Raw genomic sequence first — 16,192 nt, 5'->3', positions numbered from 1 at the left:
AGCGCTTGTTTCACTATAGTGTTACCAGTTTACCAGGGTAAAGCACTCATTACTATGGTGATGTGAACTGTGCTTATTGCGTAACATACTATTATCCTCGGGTTAGGACCAATAGCGCAGGTAGCGCATGGCTAATGTAGTGCCGGTTTATGCATTAGGTGCATTGACTAAATACTTCACACAGGAACTTCAGCCTAAACAAATATACTGTAATTAGGTTACATCAGTTATGTTAATTAAAATAGGTAAGGTAATATAATCTCTTAACCACCCTGTTTTAAAAGAACAAGCAAATGTTTGTGATTTCATGAGGGCAGCCATCTTTTTGGTTGAAAGGAGGTGACAGGGAGCATGAGACACCGTTTCAACTGTCCTGTGTCCTGATCACACCTCCCAGTTGCTAAGCATCGAGAACATTAGAAATCCCATCATGCTTTGCACAGCATCAGGGGAAAAAATGCCTAGGCAGTTTTCTTTGATGGGGCGGAGCTTAGCTTCTGTTAAGCTAAAAATGAGACTTTGGTAAGAAAAACAAAGTTCTGATGCTGTGAAAGTATTAAACAAACACCAAGCCCTTTCAGTGCTGCTGAGTAGATTTTTAGTCGGGAGTTTTACTTTAACCATTTGCCGACCGCCCCTTACCTATGGGCGGCGGCAAGGTGGCTCGCCCAGGACCGCATAACGCCGATCAGCGGCAGCACCTGGGGGACTAATTAGCCGGGGATCACGCTCATCCGCCGGCATTAGGCTCCGCCCACCCGCAACATCAACCCGCCAGCCAATCTCGCCGTTCCTAATGTATAATACACTTTAAAGGGAAGGTTCAGGGAATCTTTAAAAAAAATAAAAATCCTCATCCACTTACCTGGGGCTTTCTCCAGCCCGTGGCAGGCAGGAGGTGCCCTCGGCGCCGCTCCGCAGGCTGCCGGTGGTCTCCGGTGGCGGACCCGACCTGGCCAGGCCGGCGGCCAGGTCGGGCTCCTTCCGCGTTCCAAAATGCGCCTCACGGCGGCGCGCTGACGTCATCGGACGTCCTCCGGGCTTTACTGCGCAGGCTCAGTAGTTCTGAGCCTGCGCAGTAAAGCCCGGAGGACGTCCGATGACGTCAGCGCGCCGCCGTGAGGCGCATTTTGGAACGCGGAAGAAGCCCGACCTGGCCGCCGGCCTGGCCAGGTCGGGTCGGCCACCGGAGACCACCGGCAGCCTGCGGAGCGGCGCCGAGGGCAACTCCTGCCTGCCACGGGCTGGAGGAAGCCCCAGGTAAGTGGATGAGGATTTTTTATTTTTTTTTAAAGATTCCCTGAACCTTCCCTTTAAGCTAACAAAGTGTATTATAATGGCTGCCTCCTCCCCTGGTGGTCCCAGTGATCGAGCGACCACCAGGGGAGGAGGGAGCTGTGTTTGTACACACACACACCACACACACACACACTGATCCTGATCGCCCCCCCCCCCCCCCCCCCCGATCACCAACTCGGACCACTGTTTGCACCCAATCACCCCCCTAATAACCCATCAATCACTCCCTGTCACTGTCAACGCTATGTTTTAGATTAGGCTCTAATCAACCCTCTAGGGGCTCCTGATCACCCCCCCCCCCCCACACACACACACACACACACCCTCAGATCCTCCCCAGAACCCCCCCCCCCCCTGTGTACTGTATAAATCAATTCTCCCTTGTAATCACCCACTGATCACCCATCAATCACCCCCTATCACCACCTGTCACTGCCTCCCATCAGATCAGACCCTTACCTACCCCTTGCTGGCACCTGATCACCCGCCCACAGATCACCTCCCAAGTGCATTGCTTACATCTGTTCTCCCCTCTAATCACCCATCAATCACCACCTGTCACTGCCACCCTCAGACCCCTTCTGATCAACTCGCCAGTGCATTGCTTGCATATGTTCTCCCCTGTAATCACCTGTCAATCACCCTGTCACTGCTACCCATCAGATCAGACCCTAATATGCCCCTTGCGGGCACCCACACACCCGCCCACACCCTCAGAGACCCCTCAACCCCCCCCCGATCACCTCCCCAGTGCATTGATTGCATCTATCCTTCCCTCTAATCACCCTGAGACACCCATCAATCCCCTTCTGTCACCCCCTAGCACTACTACCCAATAGATCAGGCCCTAATCTGCTCCCTGCTGGCTTCTGATCACCCACCCACACCCTCAGAACCCCCCCCCCCCCCCCCCTGATCACCCCCTCCACCCCCCTGTCACTATCCTAGTGATATAAAAACAGTGATTAGTGAAAACAGTCACTTTTTTGGTATCACTAGTGTTAACAGTTAGGCCAGTTATTTAGCTAGGGCCCTTCGTTGGGTAGTTAGCGTCAGTTAGCACCCAGCCCACCACACCGCAGTCATGAATTAGTTGCTGATTAGCATCATCACTGTCTCTAATCAGCATTGCTACTATATAGCATCTGTAAAGCCCCGTCTACACGGGGAGATGTTGTGGCGATCCGGCGGCTCGATTAGCCGCCGGATCGCCTCTTCCGCGTCCCTGCACGTGCCCGCCGCGCCCCCGACGAATTCGATTCCCCGCTTGTCCCCGCCAGCGCCGCTTATCTTCCTCTCGATTCCCTGCCATTGTTCCCTCGCGGGGAGCGAGCAGGGAATCGGCGGAAGCAAGATCCGTCCTGTCGGATCTTATCAATCGAGCCGCATCAGCGGCTCGATTGTTGAGGAACATCGCGGCCGCATCTATGCGGGTAGATGTGGCTTAAGTGATCATTACTGATCGCAGTAAGATGTATATTAGGGTCACTAGGATACACTAAAAATGCAGTGTTTGACCGATCAGGCCTGATCGTTCGCCTGCACTTGCGTTTAGCCCGCCCCACCGCAGTGACAGAATTTTTTTTTCTGATCACTGCAAACAAAACACTGTACAATAGCTGTGCAGATGCTTATACCCCTGTACAGTCATTTTGAGGCATTTGGTTTCCAGACTACTCACGGTTTTGTGCCCCTAAAATACCAGGGCGGTATAGGAACCCCACAAGTGACCCCATTTTAGAAAGACACCCCAAGGTATTCCATTAGGGGTATGGTGAGTTCATAGAAGATTTTATTTTTTGTCACAAGTTAGCGAAAATTGATTTTTATTGTTTTTGTTTATTTTTTATAAAGTGTCATTTTCCACTAACTTGTGACAAAAAAAAAAATCTTCTATGAACTCCCCATACACCTAACGGAATACAATGGGGTGTCTTCTAAAATGGGGTCACTTGTGGGGTTTCTATACTGCCCTGGCATTTTAGGGGCCCTAAACCGTGAGGAGTAGTCTGGAAACCAAATGCCTCAAAATGACCTGTGAAATCCTAAAAGTACTCATAGGACTTTGGGCCCATTAGCGCGCCTAGGCTGCAAAAAAGTGTCACACGTGGTATCGCCGTACTCAGGAGACGTAGTATAATGTGTTTTGGGGTGTATTTTTACACATACCCATGCTGGGTGGGAGAAATATCTCTGTAAATGAGAATTTTTTTTTTAATAATTTTTTTTTATACACAAAGTTGTCCATTTACAGAGATATTTCTCCCACCCAGCATGGGTATGTGTAAAAAATACACCCCAAAACACATTTTACTATTTCTCCTGAGTACGGTGATACCACATGTGCGACACTTTTTTGCAGCCTAGGTGCGCTAAGGTTCCCAAAGTCCTATGAGCACCTTTAGGCTTTACAGGGATGCATACAATTTAGCACCCCCCCCCCCCCCCCCAAATGCCAGGACAGTAAACACACCCCACAAATGACCCCATTTTGGAAAGTAGACATCCCAAAGTATTCAGAGAAGGGCATGGTGAGTCCGTGGCAGATTTCATTTTTTTGTTGTCACAAGTTAGCAGAAATGGAAACTTTTTTTTAATTTATTTTGCAATAGTGTCATTTTCCTCTAACTTGTGACAAAAAAATAAAATCTTCTATGAACTCACCATGCCTCTTAGTGAATACTTTGGGATGTCTTCTTTCCAAAATAAGGTCATTTGGGGGGTATTTATACTATCCTGGAATTCTAGCACCTCATGAAACATGACAGGCGCTCAGAAAAGTCAGAGATGCTTCAAACTGTAGCACAATAAACTTAGACAAACATTGATATAGAAATTTTACTTTCTTTGAAAAATGTCACCACAGAAAGTTAAAAAAATATTTATTTTTACACAATTCATGTCTTTTTTGATGAATATAATAAAAACTAAACTTCGCAGCAACAATCAAATAGCACCAAAAGAAAGCTGTATTATTGACCAGAAAAGAAGGTAAAATTCATTTAGGTGGTAGGTTGTATGACCGAGCAATAAACCGTTAAAGCTGCAGTGGTCTGAATGGAAAAAAGTGTCTGGTCCTTAAGGGGGTTTAAGGCTGCAGTCCTTAAGTGGTTAAGGCAGTGTTCTCCCGGCTGGGTAGCATGAAAAAGTAGCCAAGTGGGGCACAATGGGGGAAAGCAGGGACTGCGCTTCTCTGTTCTGTTTACAGCATATGAGGGGGGAGCCGATGACAGCTGGGTATTCACCAAAATTAGCCCAGTGGAGTACACGGCTAAAAGAGCCTGGGGAGAACACTGCTTAAGGTAATTTTGATTGTATTTTCATAAACCTTAAAGGGAAAAAATGCTCCTGCCCCCTAATACATTTGCATGCTAATATATACAATATATTTTGTATTAGCTCTGGAGTTCCTCACCAAAGCCTTGTGTATCTTACTCCTTCAGGTTGCTGCTAAAACTCTGCCTTTCTATAAGGATTACTTCAATGTGCCCTACCCTCTTCCCAAGATTGACCTCATCGCCATAGCAGACTTTGCCGCTGGTAAGGGTTCCACAGAATGATTGCTGTTCATGTGCCATCCCATTCCTTGGTGTGCTATATCTCTTCAATTTCCTGTTTCGTTTTTACAGGAGCCATGGAGAACTGGGGCCTGGTCACATACAGGTGTGTGCAAGATTCCCCTTCTTTACTCAGTCTTGCTTTACTCACGGTAATTCTGAACAAGTGACTCTTATGGTCAGTGTTCAGTCACCATAAGATGATCACAGATAAATGTGAGGTTTTAGTCAGTATTTTAGGCTTCACCACATGTGAGTGCTCGTTGCTTATATTTGCTAAAACGGTAAAAGATAATGGATTTATTGGTGGCCATAGCAAACATTTATGGCTGGGTTCGGTAATGATATGTGTATGGAGAAAATCACTATTCTTGAATGGATGCACTGCTGACAATCTAGTACGAAGAATTGGTTAAAAAAAATTAAGAGCAGTAAAGCTGCTACAACTATAGCACAGTTCAATGTCAAAATCCATACGATAGTAATGTCACAAGAATTATGTGACTACATGTGCAGCAGGTAATACATTGAATCACTAGGGGCCCCATAAAACCACAAAGGGAATAGTAGCAACATTTCAAAGACAATTTGTTGCTCATTTTTGCTGAGTTTTTTGCACACTGCATCGTCCGTAAGGGCCCTGTTCATATTATGTGCGTGTGGAAAACGTGCAGAACGCATGTAGTAAACGCACTGGAAAAACGCATGCGTTTGTACGCGTTTGTACGCGTTTTTGTAATGCGTTTGTATGCGTTTTTTCCTTATGCGTTTTTGATCATACCTGGAAGAGTCAGCTACTTCCGACGAGAAACGCACCTCCGAATACGCATACAAAAACGCATGCCATGCGTTTTTAGTGCGCGCCCATTGACTTTCATTATAATGCGTTTCTGTGCGCGACGCACAGAAATGCATCCAACTATGCGTTTCTGCCACGCATACGTTTGCCACGCGTATATGTGAACGAGGGCCATACCTTTGCATTGATTTTTCTGGCCCTCGCAAAACGCACACAAAACGCGTACCTTAAAAACGGACACAAACGCGTGCAGTGTGAACGGGGCCTTACAGGAGCTCACTCTTGCCCATCACTTATGATCCTGTTGGACCAAGCATATTTCCCTTGTGCTAATTTCACACTGGGGAGTTGTATCATGGTAACTGAAAAAACAGTTGCAGCGCACATTTTGGATGCGGAGCTACACATACAGCTATACATACATATGTTATTGCAACTGTTATAGTGCACGTTATGCGGTACCTCACTACATGCATGGCAGGAAGCCAACAGATCCATTGCACTGCTAATGCACTGATGTGATCGTACTACTATGATATAGTTGCAATTATATTGTTCAATGCAGTGCACCAGTGGGAATGTAGCCTTATCCTGGGCTAAGCCGTTTTTGTGCCATTACTTACTTTATGCTGACATGCATCATCATGTTTTGGTCAGTTTTGTTTCCTTCCATTAGATCTGTTTCTCGTTTTTGAAACGCGTGCAGGTGGCCGACACGCACGACATCAGACATTGCATAGAGTGCATTGTCTGATGTTCACACTGCATGCGTTCCGGACCTGTGCGCTCCGGGAACGCATACTGCACGCATTTTTTGTAAAAACGCGTGGCTGTCCCATTCATTTTTCAGTGATGGGATCAGCCACGCAGCGCACACAAACGCGGATGGCGTGCGTTCGCATGCGTTGCTTTCCGCATGTGTGGCCATCCGCGTTTGTGATGTGAACGGGGCCTCAACGGTGCATGTTTTGCAGGCAACCTCACCTATGCACAGGTGAGGTAATTAGTGTCTCAGCTACATGGAATCCACTTAGCTGAGACACTAATTACCCCACCTATGCATAGGTGAGGTTGTCTGCAAAACATGCACCGTTGGGGAGTCATGAGGAAAGGTTTGAGAAACGTTGCATTAGATTATTACACTGTACTTTTAACATTTCTGCACTTTCCACACCCTGGTTCATTTTCAACGTTTTTGCAGCTAGTATTTGTGTACAGCTCTTTTATTACATTTGCTATATCATCGTGGTACAAATTGCAATGCTGTTGTATTTACTTAAAAAAAAAACTCCAAACCTGTATGCTATTACCATAAAAAAAAATACATATATGTATATGCGTGTGTATGCATGTGCCTGTATATATGTATATTATAATAATTTTTTTTTTTATCATCTAGTTTGTATTTTCTCAGCCAAGCACAGATATATTCCCAAGATATGGGCATTCCAGTAGATTTCTTGCTCTGTTGCACATAGAAATGGTTCAGAAGCCTGGCCAAACAGCATGCTCATATACAGATCTGTCTAGTGGAGTCTGCTTTGTTGTGGTTTGCTCTTCCATCTACAGCTGCAATTTTGTACCATGTTTAAATAATTGTGATACAGTGCACAGGTCAGTAGGTGGTAAAATTACATTATATTGGTATAGTAATTACCGTATTTTTCGGAATATAAGACACATTTTTTCTCCCCCAAAAATAGGAAGAAAAAGTGCCTGCGTCTTATATTCCAAAGGCAGGGAATCCCCGACTTCAGAACCGCCTGCCGATGCTAGCCGCCGATCCGCCGCATTGTCGGGGACTCCCTGCCTTGTTCCCCTGTGTGGTCTGCCGGTCCGCTCCCCCGGTAACAATAACTGCAGAGCAACTCACTTTTCTATGGATTCCAGCGCTGTGTGGTCTGCAGTGTGGTCCTCTGCCTCCAGCATGTCAGCTACACCTGTAAATGAAAAGTTAGCGCAGAGACACTCACCTACTCAGCGGCAGCCGCGGCTGTGGCAGCACGATCTGCAGACATCTCTCCCGGGAGGCTTCCCCTAGTGACGGCTCCTGCTAATGACTCATTGAGTCATGGGGAATGACTCATTGAATCATTAAAGGGAAGGTTCAGGGAGGGATGTAAAAAAATAAAAATCAATTTCCACTTACCTGGGGCTTCCTCCAGCCCGTGGCAGGCAGGAGGTGCCCTCGCCGCCGCTCCGCAGGCTCCCGGTGGCCGACCCGACCTGGCCAGGCCGGCTGCCAGGTCGGGCTCTTCTGCGCTCCAAGGCCCGGCACTTCCGGACGTCTGCCGGGCTGTACTGCGCAGGCGCAGTAGTTCTGCGCCTGCACAGTACAGCCCGGCGGACGTCCGATGACGTCATCGCGCCCGCGTGGGACGCAGAAGTGTCGCGCCTTGGAGCGCAGAAGAGCCCGAGCTGGCCTGGTCGGGTCGGCCACCGGAGACCACCGGGAGCCTGCGGAGCGACAGTGAGGGCACCTCCTGCCTGCCACGGGCTGAAGGAAGCCCCAGGTAAGTGGAAATTGATTTTTAGTTTTTTACATCCCTCCCTGAACCTTCTCTTTAACAGGAGCCGTCACTAGGGGGAGCCGCGCAGCTTCCCCTAGAGACGGCTCCTGTGAATGATTCAATGAGTCATTCCCCATGACTCAATGAGTCATTAGCAGGAGCCGTCACTAGGGGAAGCCTCCCGGGACAAGATGTCTGCAGATCGTGCTGCTGCCGCCGAGTAGGTGAGCAGACATCTCGGCCTCCCGGGACCGAGATGTCTGCAGATCGTGCCGCCGCCGCTAAGTAGGTGCGCTAACTTTTCATTTACAGGTGTAGCTGACATGCTGGAGGCGGAGGACCACACAACAGACTACACATCGCTGGAATCCATAGAAAGGTGAGTTGCTCTGCAGTTCTTGTTACCGGGGGAGAGCTCGACATGGGGGGGGGGGGGGGGACAGAGGACAGGACGGGGACTGGGAGGGCACACACATGGACATGCACAGGAGGGGGCACACACAGGACAGGAGGGGGACACAGGGACTGGAGGACCACACAGGGGGGGTGAAGGGGACACAGGGACTGGAGGACCACACGGGGGGTGAAGGGGACACAGACACACACAAGGGGGGCAGGAGGGGACACAGACACACACAGGGGGACAGGAGTGGACACAAGGGGCCTGGAGGACCACAGAGGGGGGCTGGAGGAGACACAGGACATAAGGGGACACATGGGGCAAGAGGATCACACAAGGTGGCAGGAAGGGATGCCACACACAGGGGGACACATAGTGGACACAAGAGGACAATGGGAAGAACATGTACTGTACAATACGCTCCTGGAATATGGACGCACCAGGTTTAGTATATACTGTATACATTTTTTTTTTTCCCCCAGATTTTTGCCCTCTAAACCTAGGTGCGTCTTATATTCCAGAGCGTCTTATATTCCGAAAAATACGGTAGTGTGCAGTATTTTTATTAGTGCAAAGAATAAGTGTAGTTATACCAAATTCTCTTCCAGTTGTGCCCTGATCAGTAATGTAATTGTAATACATTACTGATTTTGTCTGCCTGAAGACCTCTGAGAACCCCTGATTGGCATGTTCTTCTCACTTACCAGCAGTCTGTACATGTGCACCAGGGCTGTGTGTCTGCTGGTTTCACAGCTCCCCCATGCCTTTCATCGCAAATCTCTGTCCATGGCTGTCTGGTAACATTACCTGCGTGCCTGTGATGTGATGTGATTCTCACAGCTTTGACTTTTGCTGCCTGCAGATGTGGAAGTTCTCAGATCTGTTCAGTTGGGTTATCTAATGAATAATGCACGATGACTGCAGACTAGAGTAGAATAACTCCATACTTTTACTGGTTTAGTGAACTAGGTGCAGCAGCTTTTTCTGTGAAGCCACAATGTGACAGGCGACAATGACAGCATGCATCCCGACAGAAGTCATGTAAGATATATCATTATATACATTACTAATACAGGATATTAAATGTATCTCAAGCTAGCCATTAACTATAATCAGGGCCATAGCCACAACTGATATTGGCTGCAGTTTCCAGTGCTGGTTATTTTGATGATAAAATCTGACATTGTTTTTGACTACTGATCATCCTTTGTGGGGTTGTAATAGTCTGCCCTGTAACATGTTGGTCACACTTTTTTGTCCTCTTCTGACTGCAGGGAGACAGCACTACTCATTGATCCCAAGAACTCTTGCTCCTCCTCACGCCAGTGGGTTGCATTGGTTGTTGGACACGAATTGGCACACCAGTGGTTTGGTAATCTAGTTACCATGGTAAGAATCATTTGAGACTGGTTTGGAAATACGCCACCCCCTCCTCCTCTTCTTTCCCCCTCACTTTCCCTTTATATTCTCCCCCTTCTCCTCTCGGCTATATCTAGCGCACTTTTATAGCTGGGAATATTTGGGGGGGTTATATTTGGTACCCTTTTTATAATCGAATCGAGTGTTTTTTACGTTTCTCCGCTACATCAAGCGCCATTTTTTCCAGGTGCCTTTTTGATATTTTTCAGATGAATGCCATTTTATTTTAAATTAAATTGGGTACTTATCCGTTAGCCGGCGCATCCGGCAGGTGGCGCTGTTGTAGCTAATTTCATTCATACTTAGTTCACGTAGTACTGTGTGAATGGAACCGCCACAGGTTGAGCTAATTACAGTTATACGTAACGTAACAATACAGTGTTAATGGCAACTAATACATTGAATTTGAAGTGGCTGGAACTGTCACTTAATAGAATTTAAATGAAGGCGGCGGCAATGTAACAGATGAAGCCGCCGCCTTCGTCACTTTTCTGCCCTCTCTCAACTATAGAACCCTGCCAGCTGGGGGGGGGGGGGGGGGGGACACGCACAGTCGTTCGTCGCAAGCAAACAAGCAGGATTCCCTGCCGCGACGAACGACTCTGGGGGGGGACGCATGTCCCCGCAGGCTGCCAGCATTGTATAGAAGCGAGAGGGCAAAGGGGGAGAACAGACGAAGGCGGCGGCTTCATCTGTTACATTGCCGCCGCCTTCATTTTAATTCCATTAAGTGACAGTTCCGGGCCACTTCAAATACAGTGCATTAGTTGCCATTAACACACTATTGTTACGTTCCGTATGAATGTAATTAGCGCCACCTGCGGCGGTTCCATTCACACAATACTACGTGAACTAAATATGAATGAAATTGGCTACAACAGCGCCACCTGCCGGATGCGCCCAGCTAACGGATTAGTACCCTAAAGGGGAACTTCAGCCTAAACAAACATACTGTCATCAAGTTACATTAGTTATGTTAATTAGAATAGATAGGTAATATAATCTCTTACCTACCCTGTTTTAAAAGAACAGGCAAATGTTTGTGATTCATGGGGGCTGCCATCTCTGTCATGGGGGCAGCCATATTTTTGGTTGAAAGGAGGTGGCAAGGAGCAGGAGGCACAGTTCCAACTGTCCTGTGTCCTGATTAGCCCTCCCAGCTGCACACGCTAGGCTTCAAATGTCAAATTCAAAATGTAAAAAAAAAGAAAATTGCACCAAAACAGCAGAACGAGAACAAAATCAGAAATCCCATCATGCTTTGCACAGCATCAGGGGAAAAAAGCCCGGGCAGTTTTCTTCTGTGCAGCTAAAAATGAGGCTTGTATAAGAGAAACAAATTTCTGATGCTGTGAAACTGTTAAAGAAACACAGCCTTTTCTGTACTGCTGAGTCGATTTTTAGTCCGGAGGTTCACTTTAAATTGCACTTATTTAATTTGATTAAAGGGGAACTGAAGAGAGAGGTATATGGAGGCTGTCATGTTTATTTCCTTTTAAGCAATACCAGTTGCCTGGCAGCCCTGCTGGTCTATTTCTCTGCAGTAGTATTTGAATAAAACCAGAAACGAGCATGCAGCTAGTCTTGTCAGATCTGACTTTAAAGTCTGAGCCACTGAAACACCTGATCTGCTGAATGCTTGTTCAGGGGCTATGGCTAATGGTATTAGAGGCAGAGGATCAGCAGGGCTGACAGGCAACTGGTATTACTTAAAAGGAAATAAACATGACAGCCTCCATATACCTCTCTCTTCAGTTCCCCTTTAAGCCCTATGCAAAATTCAAAAGCATTGAAAAAGCAATCGTAGCTGTGAGGGGTCTGTCTGTTCCTTGTTCCAGCGGTAAAATCCTGGCATTTGCTGCCCCCTGCCTTGAGTTTTGAAAATGGCACTGGACCACCAAGAGTATTTTAGATTTGTGTCCGTCACCCATTAATTTTTACTTTATTGGTTAAAGGGCACCTGAGGTTAGAAGGATATGGAGGCTGCCATATTTATTTCCTTTTAAACAATGCCTGTTGCCTGGCAGCCCTGCTGATCTATTTGGCTGCAGCAGTGTCTGAACCACATACCTGAAACAAGCATGTGGCTAATCCAGTCAGACTTCAGTCAGAAACACCTGATCTGCATGCTTGTTTAGGGTCTATGGCTAAAAGTATTAGAAACAGAGGCTTAGCAGGACAGCCAAGCAAGATGTGTCATTTAAAAGTAAATCAAGCCTACATAATGTCAGCCTACATACTGCTCTCAGTTCTGGTGCGTTTTAAGTTCGCTTTTCTGTGGATGTGTATAAGGGACTTGTAAGATTGTTTTAATACATTGATCCAGTGTGAACAGGTATAAGGTGTCCTTATGCTTCACCTGCTGGAGCTGGTGCTAAATGCAGGTTCAAATGTGATTTATGTTTAAAGAGAACCTGTACTGAGTAAAAATATTTAAAATAAACACATGAGGTAACTTCAAATGAACATTACATAGTTACCTTGCCATCAGTTCCTCTCAGAAGCTCACCATTTTATCCCTTCCAGTTCTGACAATATTTTGTCAGATCTGAAATATATCAGTTGCCGTCAGTAAAATATCAGTTGCTGTCAGTTATAGCTGAGAGGAAAACTGATGTACCAGATAATGTCCATGTTTCCCTATGGTTCAAGTGGGCTATGTTACAGTTTAACTGTGTGCTGACCAGAAAGCTGTTATGGGTAATGGCCATTTTCAAAATGGAGGACGGAAAATTCCCTTGATCACAGTGAACAAACAGGAACGCGGGACAGGAGAAAGACACTGAGGAGCAGACTACATGGAAGGTAAGTATGACTTGTGTATGCTTATTTTGACTTTTAATTTTCAGTTCAGGTTTTAGTACTCTATATTAATGTACACATTACCACTAGCGCTAGGGGCACTTTATTTATTCACCCAGGTCTCTCTCTCGCTATCCCTGCTTAAAAATTAATTTCTCACACAGCTCATAGTAGTCACCCTGAGCTGCTTGGTTTCTCTGTCACACAGCTCACAAATATATTTCACTGTGTCACTCACAGCATGCAGGAGACATGAGGAGAAATAGGCTGATCTGAGGTGGTAACGGGTAACTAAATGAGCTGTAATATTGCTGGAATATAACTAGCTATAACACTAGTCTGAGTTCACACTCAGACTGGCTGCCTGCTTGTGGTGAGTCGCTCCAGGCTGCATTCACTTTACAAGCTGCTGAGAGGGGCTGACCACTGTCTACAATTAGCATTATTAGTATCTTTATCAGTCAAGAGAAGCAAAGATAATAAACACACATTGCTAGAATCTTTAACCCCTTACCACCATATCAACAAGATTATTTCAGCAAGGTGATAATTAAACTACCGTATATACTCTGATACAAGTCGACCTCGTGTATAAGTCGACCCCAATATTTGACCCTCTTAAGCTGGAATTATTTAATTACTCAAGTACAAGTCTATCTAGCAAAGTTAATGGCTGCACAGTAGACTTGAAGCCTTGCACAGGACATAAAGAAAACCTAGAGAAATGCACCCTGTATGTATTAAGAGTTTAGCCTGCCTAATCCCCCCTCATCTGTGTCTAATCACAAGCTGTAATTTGATCTCTCCTGTGTCACCTGACAAGGCAGATAAGCTCATTTGAAAGCACAGGATGTTAACAATATGCCTGCTTCCATAAAAACAGGAAGTAGACACACTACAGCTGATACAAATTCTCCAATACATCTGCACACAAAAGCCGTTTTTCTTTTAAAGGTTATTATGCTATTGCATATCTTTTAGAGCAGAGAGAAAGATCTGAGATCAGGTCCACTTTAAACAATAGACCATTCCCAGAGCCCCAGCAGCCAGCGTCTCTCTATCCCTCCCTTCAGTGCTAAATCACCTGCAACACACTGAAAATCCCCCCTCCCTCCCAGCACAACTCTGTAATGTTATGCGCTGGGAAGGCTGCCTCTTTCTGTCCCCTTCCCCGCAATGTGCTTCCATCCTCTTTCTCCCCCCTCTGTGCGATGTGATGCACAGTGATCACTGCAGCAGAAGTGACACAGTTCCCATTGCCAGCATACGTTCATGCTGTAACTTTCCCACCTTCCCTTCTTCCCCCGCATCTCCGTGCAAATGTGGGCTGCCTCTCTCTCCCCCCTCTGTGTAATTAATGTTAGGTGCCCTCGCAGCTGAAGCCGACACTTAAGTTTTATTGCCAGCACGGAATCCTCACTTTATGCCGCTCTCTGTCCGTTAGTACAGCTCCAGTTCCCGATGTCATGTGACTTCATTTGTCATGTGACATCGAGAGTCGAGCTGTACTATTGGACAGAGAGCGGCATGAAGGGAGGATTCCGTGCTGGCAATAAAACTTAAGTGTCGGCTTCAGCTGCGAGGGCACCTAACATTAATTACACAGAGGGGGAGAGAGAGAGGCAGCCCACATTTGCACGGAGATGCGGGGGAAGAAGGGAAGGTGGGAAAGTTACAGCATGATGGCTACATCAGAGGGGGAGAGAGAGAGCGATGCCCTCCCCCCACCCTGCTATAAGTGGGTCATTTAGGACTGACTCGAGTATAAGGCGACCCCCCCACTTTTATAGTTTGAGTCAGTCCTAAATTTCTCGACTTCTAGCCGAGTATATACGGTATAAACTGAGGAGTTGATAGCAACTCCCCTGTGCAGAGACATGGTCTAGCCCTCTGGGAGCTCAGTATTTAGATACATTCTGTATCCAACACTGAGGCCAAAACTGACAAGGATTTTACAGCTGAGAGGAACAGCTGTGTGAGGAATCAAATTGCTCCTAGTACTTGTCCTAATGTGTGCTACAACATACAGCATTTAAAAATAAATGCATACATCGATAGTATTCCTTTAAGTGTTAATTTATTCTCTGTGTATCAGCTAGCAATAAGACAGTAGCGGGTGATGTAAGCAGGTAATCTCTGACCTTTGCCTTTTATCTTGTCTTTCCTTGGCAGGAGTGGTGGACCCACTTGTGGCTGAACGAAGGTTTTGCCTCCTGGATTGAATACCTCTGCGTGGATCACTGCTTTCCAGAGTATGATATATGGACACAGTTTGTCTCCGCAGATTATACCCGTGCTCAAGAACTGGACGCTCTGGACAATAGCCATCCCATTGAGGTCCGTTTTGCATTTCATTGAGGAGGGGGGATTTTTAGATTTCACATATAGTGGCTCTCACCTATATCTGGCTGTAATGAATGGAGTGTTGTAAAAAGAACACGGGGAAAAGCTTATTGGTTATTGTTAGAATGTCAACTTGCTAATTATCCCTGGTTCAGATCGTTATCACTTTTCCTTAGGATATCCGGTTTTCTTAACCACTTAAGGGGGGGGTAAAGGCTGAGTCCTCAAGGACCAGCGTATTTTTTTTATGATCTGTGCTGGGTGGGCTCTGCAGCCCCCAGCACAGATCAGGTTGCAGGCAGAGCGATCAGATCGCACCCCCCCCCCTATGGGGATGATGTGCAGGGGGTGTCTGATCGCTCCTGCCTGCCTGGGTGTTGCGGGGGGGCACCTCAAAGCCCCCCTCCGCGGCGAAATTCTCCTCCCTCTCCTTCCTCTCACCCCTGGTGATCGGGGCTGCACAGGACGCTATCCGTCCTGTGCAGCCTGTGACAGGCTGTCCTCTGTTACATGGTGGCGAACCCCGGCCGCTGATTGGCCGGGGATCGCCGATCTGCCTCACGGCGCTGCTGTAGCAACAGCGCCGTTCAATGTAAACAAAGGAGACAAATGTCTCCTGCGTTTACATTTAGTCTGCGAGCCGCGATCAGCGGCTCGCAGGCTATTCACGGAGACCCGCTCTTTGATCTAACAGGAAACGGCCGTTCGCGCGAGCGGCCTTTCCTGATTAATTAGGGAGGCACCTGGCGACGCAGATGTGCGTCGCTGGTCCTCCAGCTACCACTTTGCCACCGCACGGTATAAGTGTGCGGTCGGCAAGTGGTTAAATACCAAGGTTCTACCTTATACGTCAACTGCAGTCCATTCTGTCTAAAATCCAAATTCAGCTGCTCATCCCTAAAATGTCTTGCCATTTGATACAGAAAAATACGCTGCAAAGTTTAATAGAAATAATACAAAATTTCTCAGCGCATGTATAGAATACACCTCTAACGCCAACTCCAAAGCTTAAAATTTTCCTAAATCTGTGCAGGCACAGAACAGCAGTTTTTTTTTTATTTAT

The 16,192-nt window shown here is 46.8% G+C and overlaps 1 protein-coding gene across 1 annotated transcript in view; it reads left to right on the top strand.

Moving 5' to 3' along the window:
• NPEPPS (aminopeptidase puromycin sensitive) overlaps nt 1-16,192 on the top strand; it is a 159,425-nt gene that overhangs the window by 103,278 nt on the left and 39,955 nt on the right. The window contains exons 7-10 of the mRNA XM_068263069.1: nt 4,743-4,839; nt 4,929-4,962; nt 9,840-9,954; nt 14,959-15,123. Of these exons, the coding sequence (XP_068119170.1) occupies nt 4,743-4,839; nt 4,929-4,962; nt 9,840-9,954; nt 14,959-15,123 (411 nt within the window). The remainder of the gene's footprint in view (nt 1-4,742; nt 4,840-4,928; nt 4,963-9,839; nt 9,955-14,958; nt 15,124-16,192) is intronic.

Source organism: Hyperolius riggenbachi, chromosome 12 (genome assembly GCF_040937935.1).
Source record: "Hyperolius riggenbachi isolate aHypRig1 chromosome 12, aHypRig1.pri, whole genome shotgun sequence".
NCBI lineage: Eukaryota > Metazoa > Chordata > Amphibia > Anura > Hyperoliidae > Hyperolius > Hyperolius riggenbachi.
Note: the sequence above shows the minus strand (reverse complement) of the source record. Positions and strands in the feature narration are given on the sequence as shown.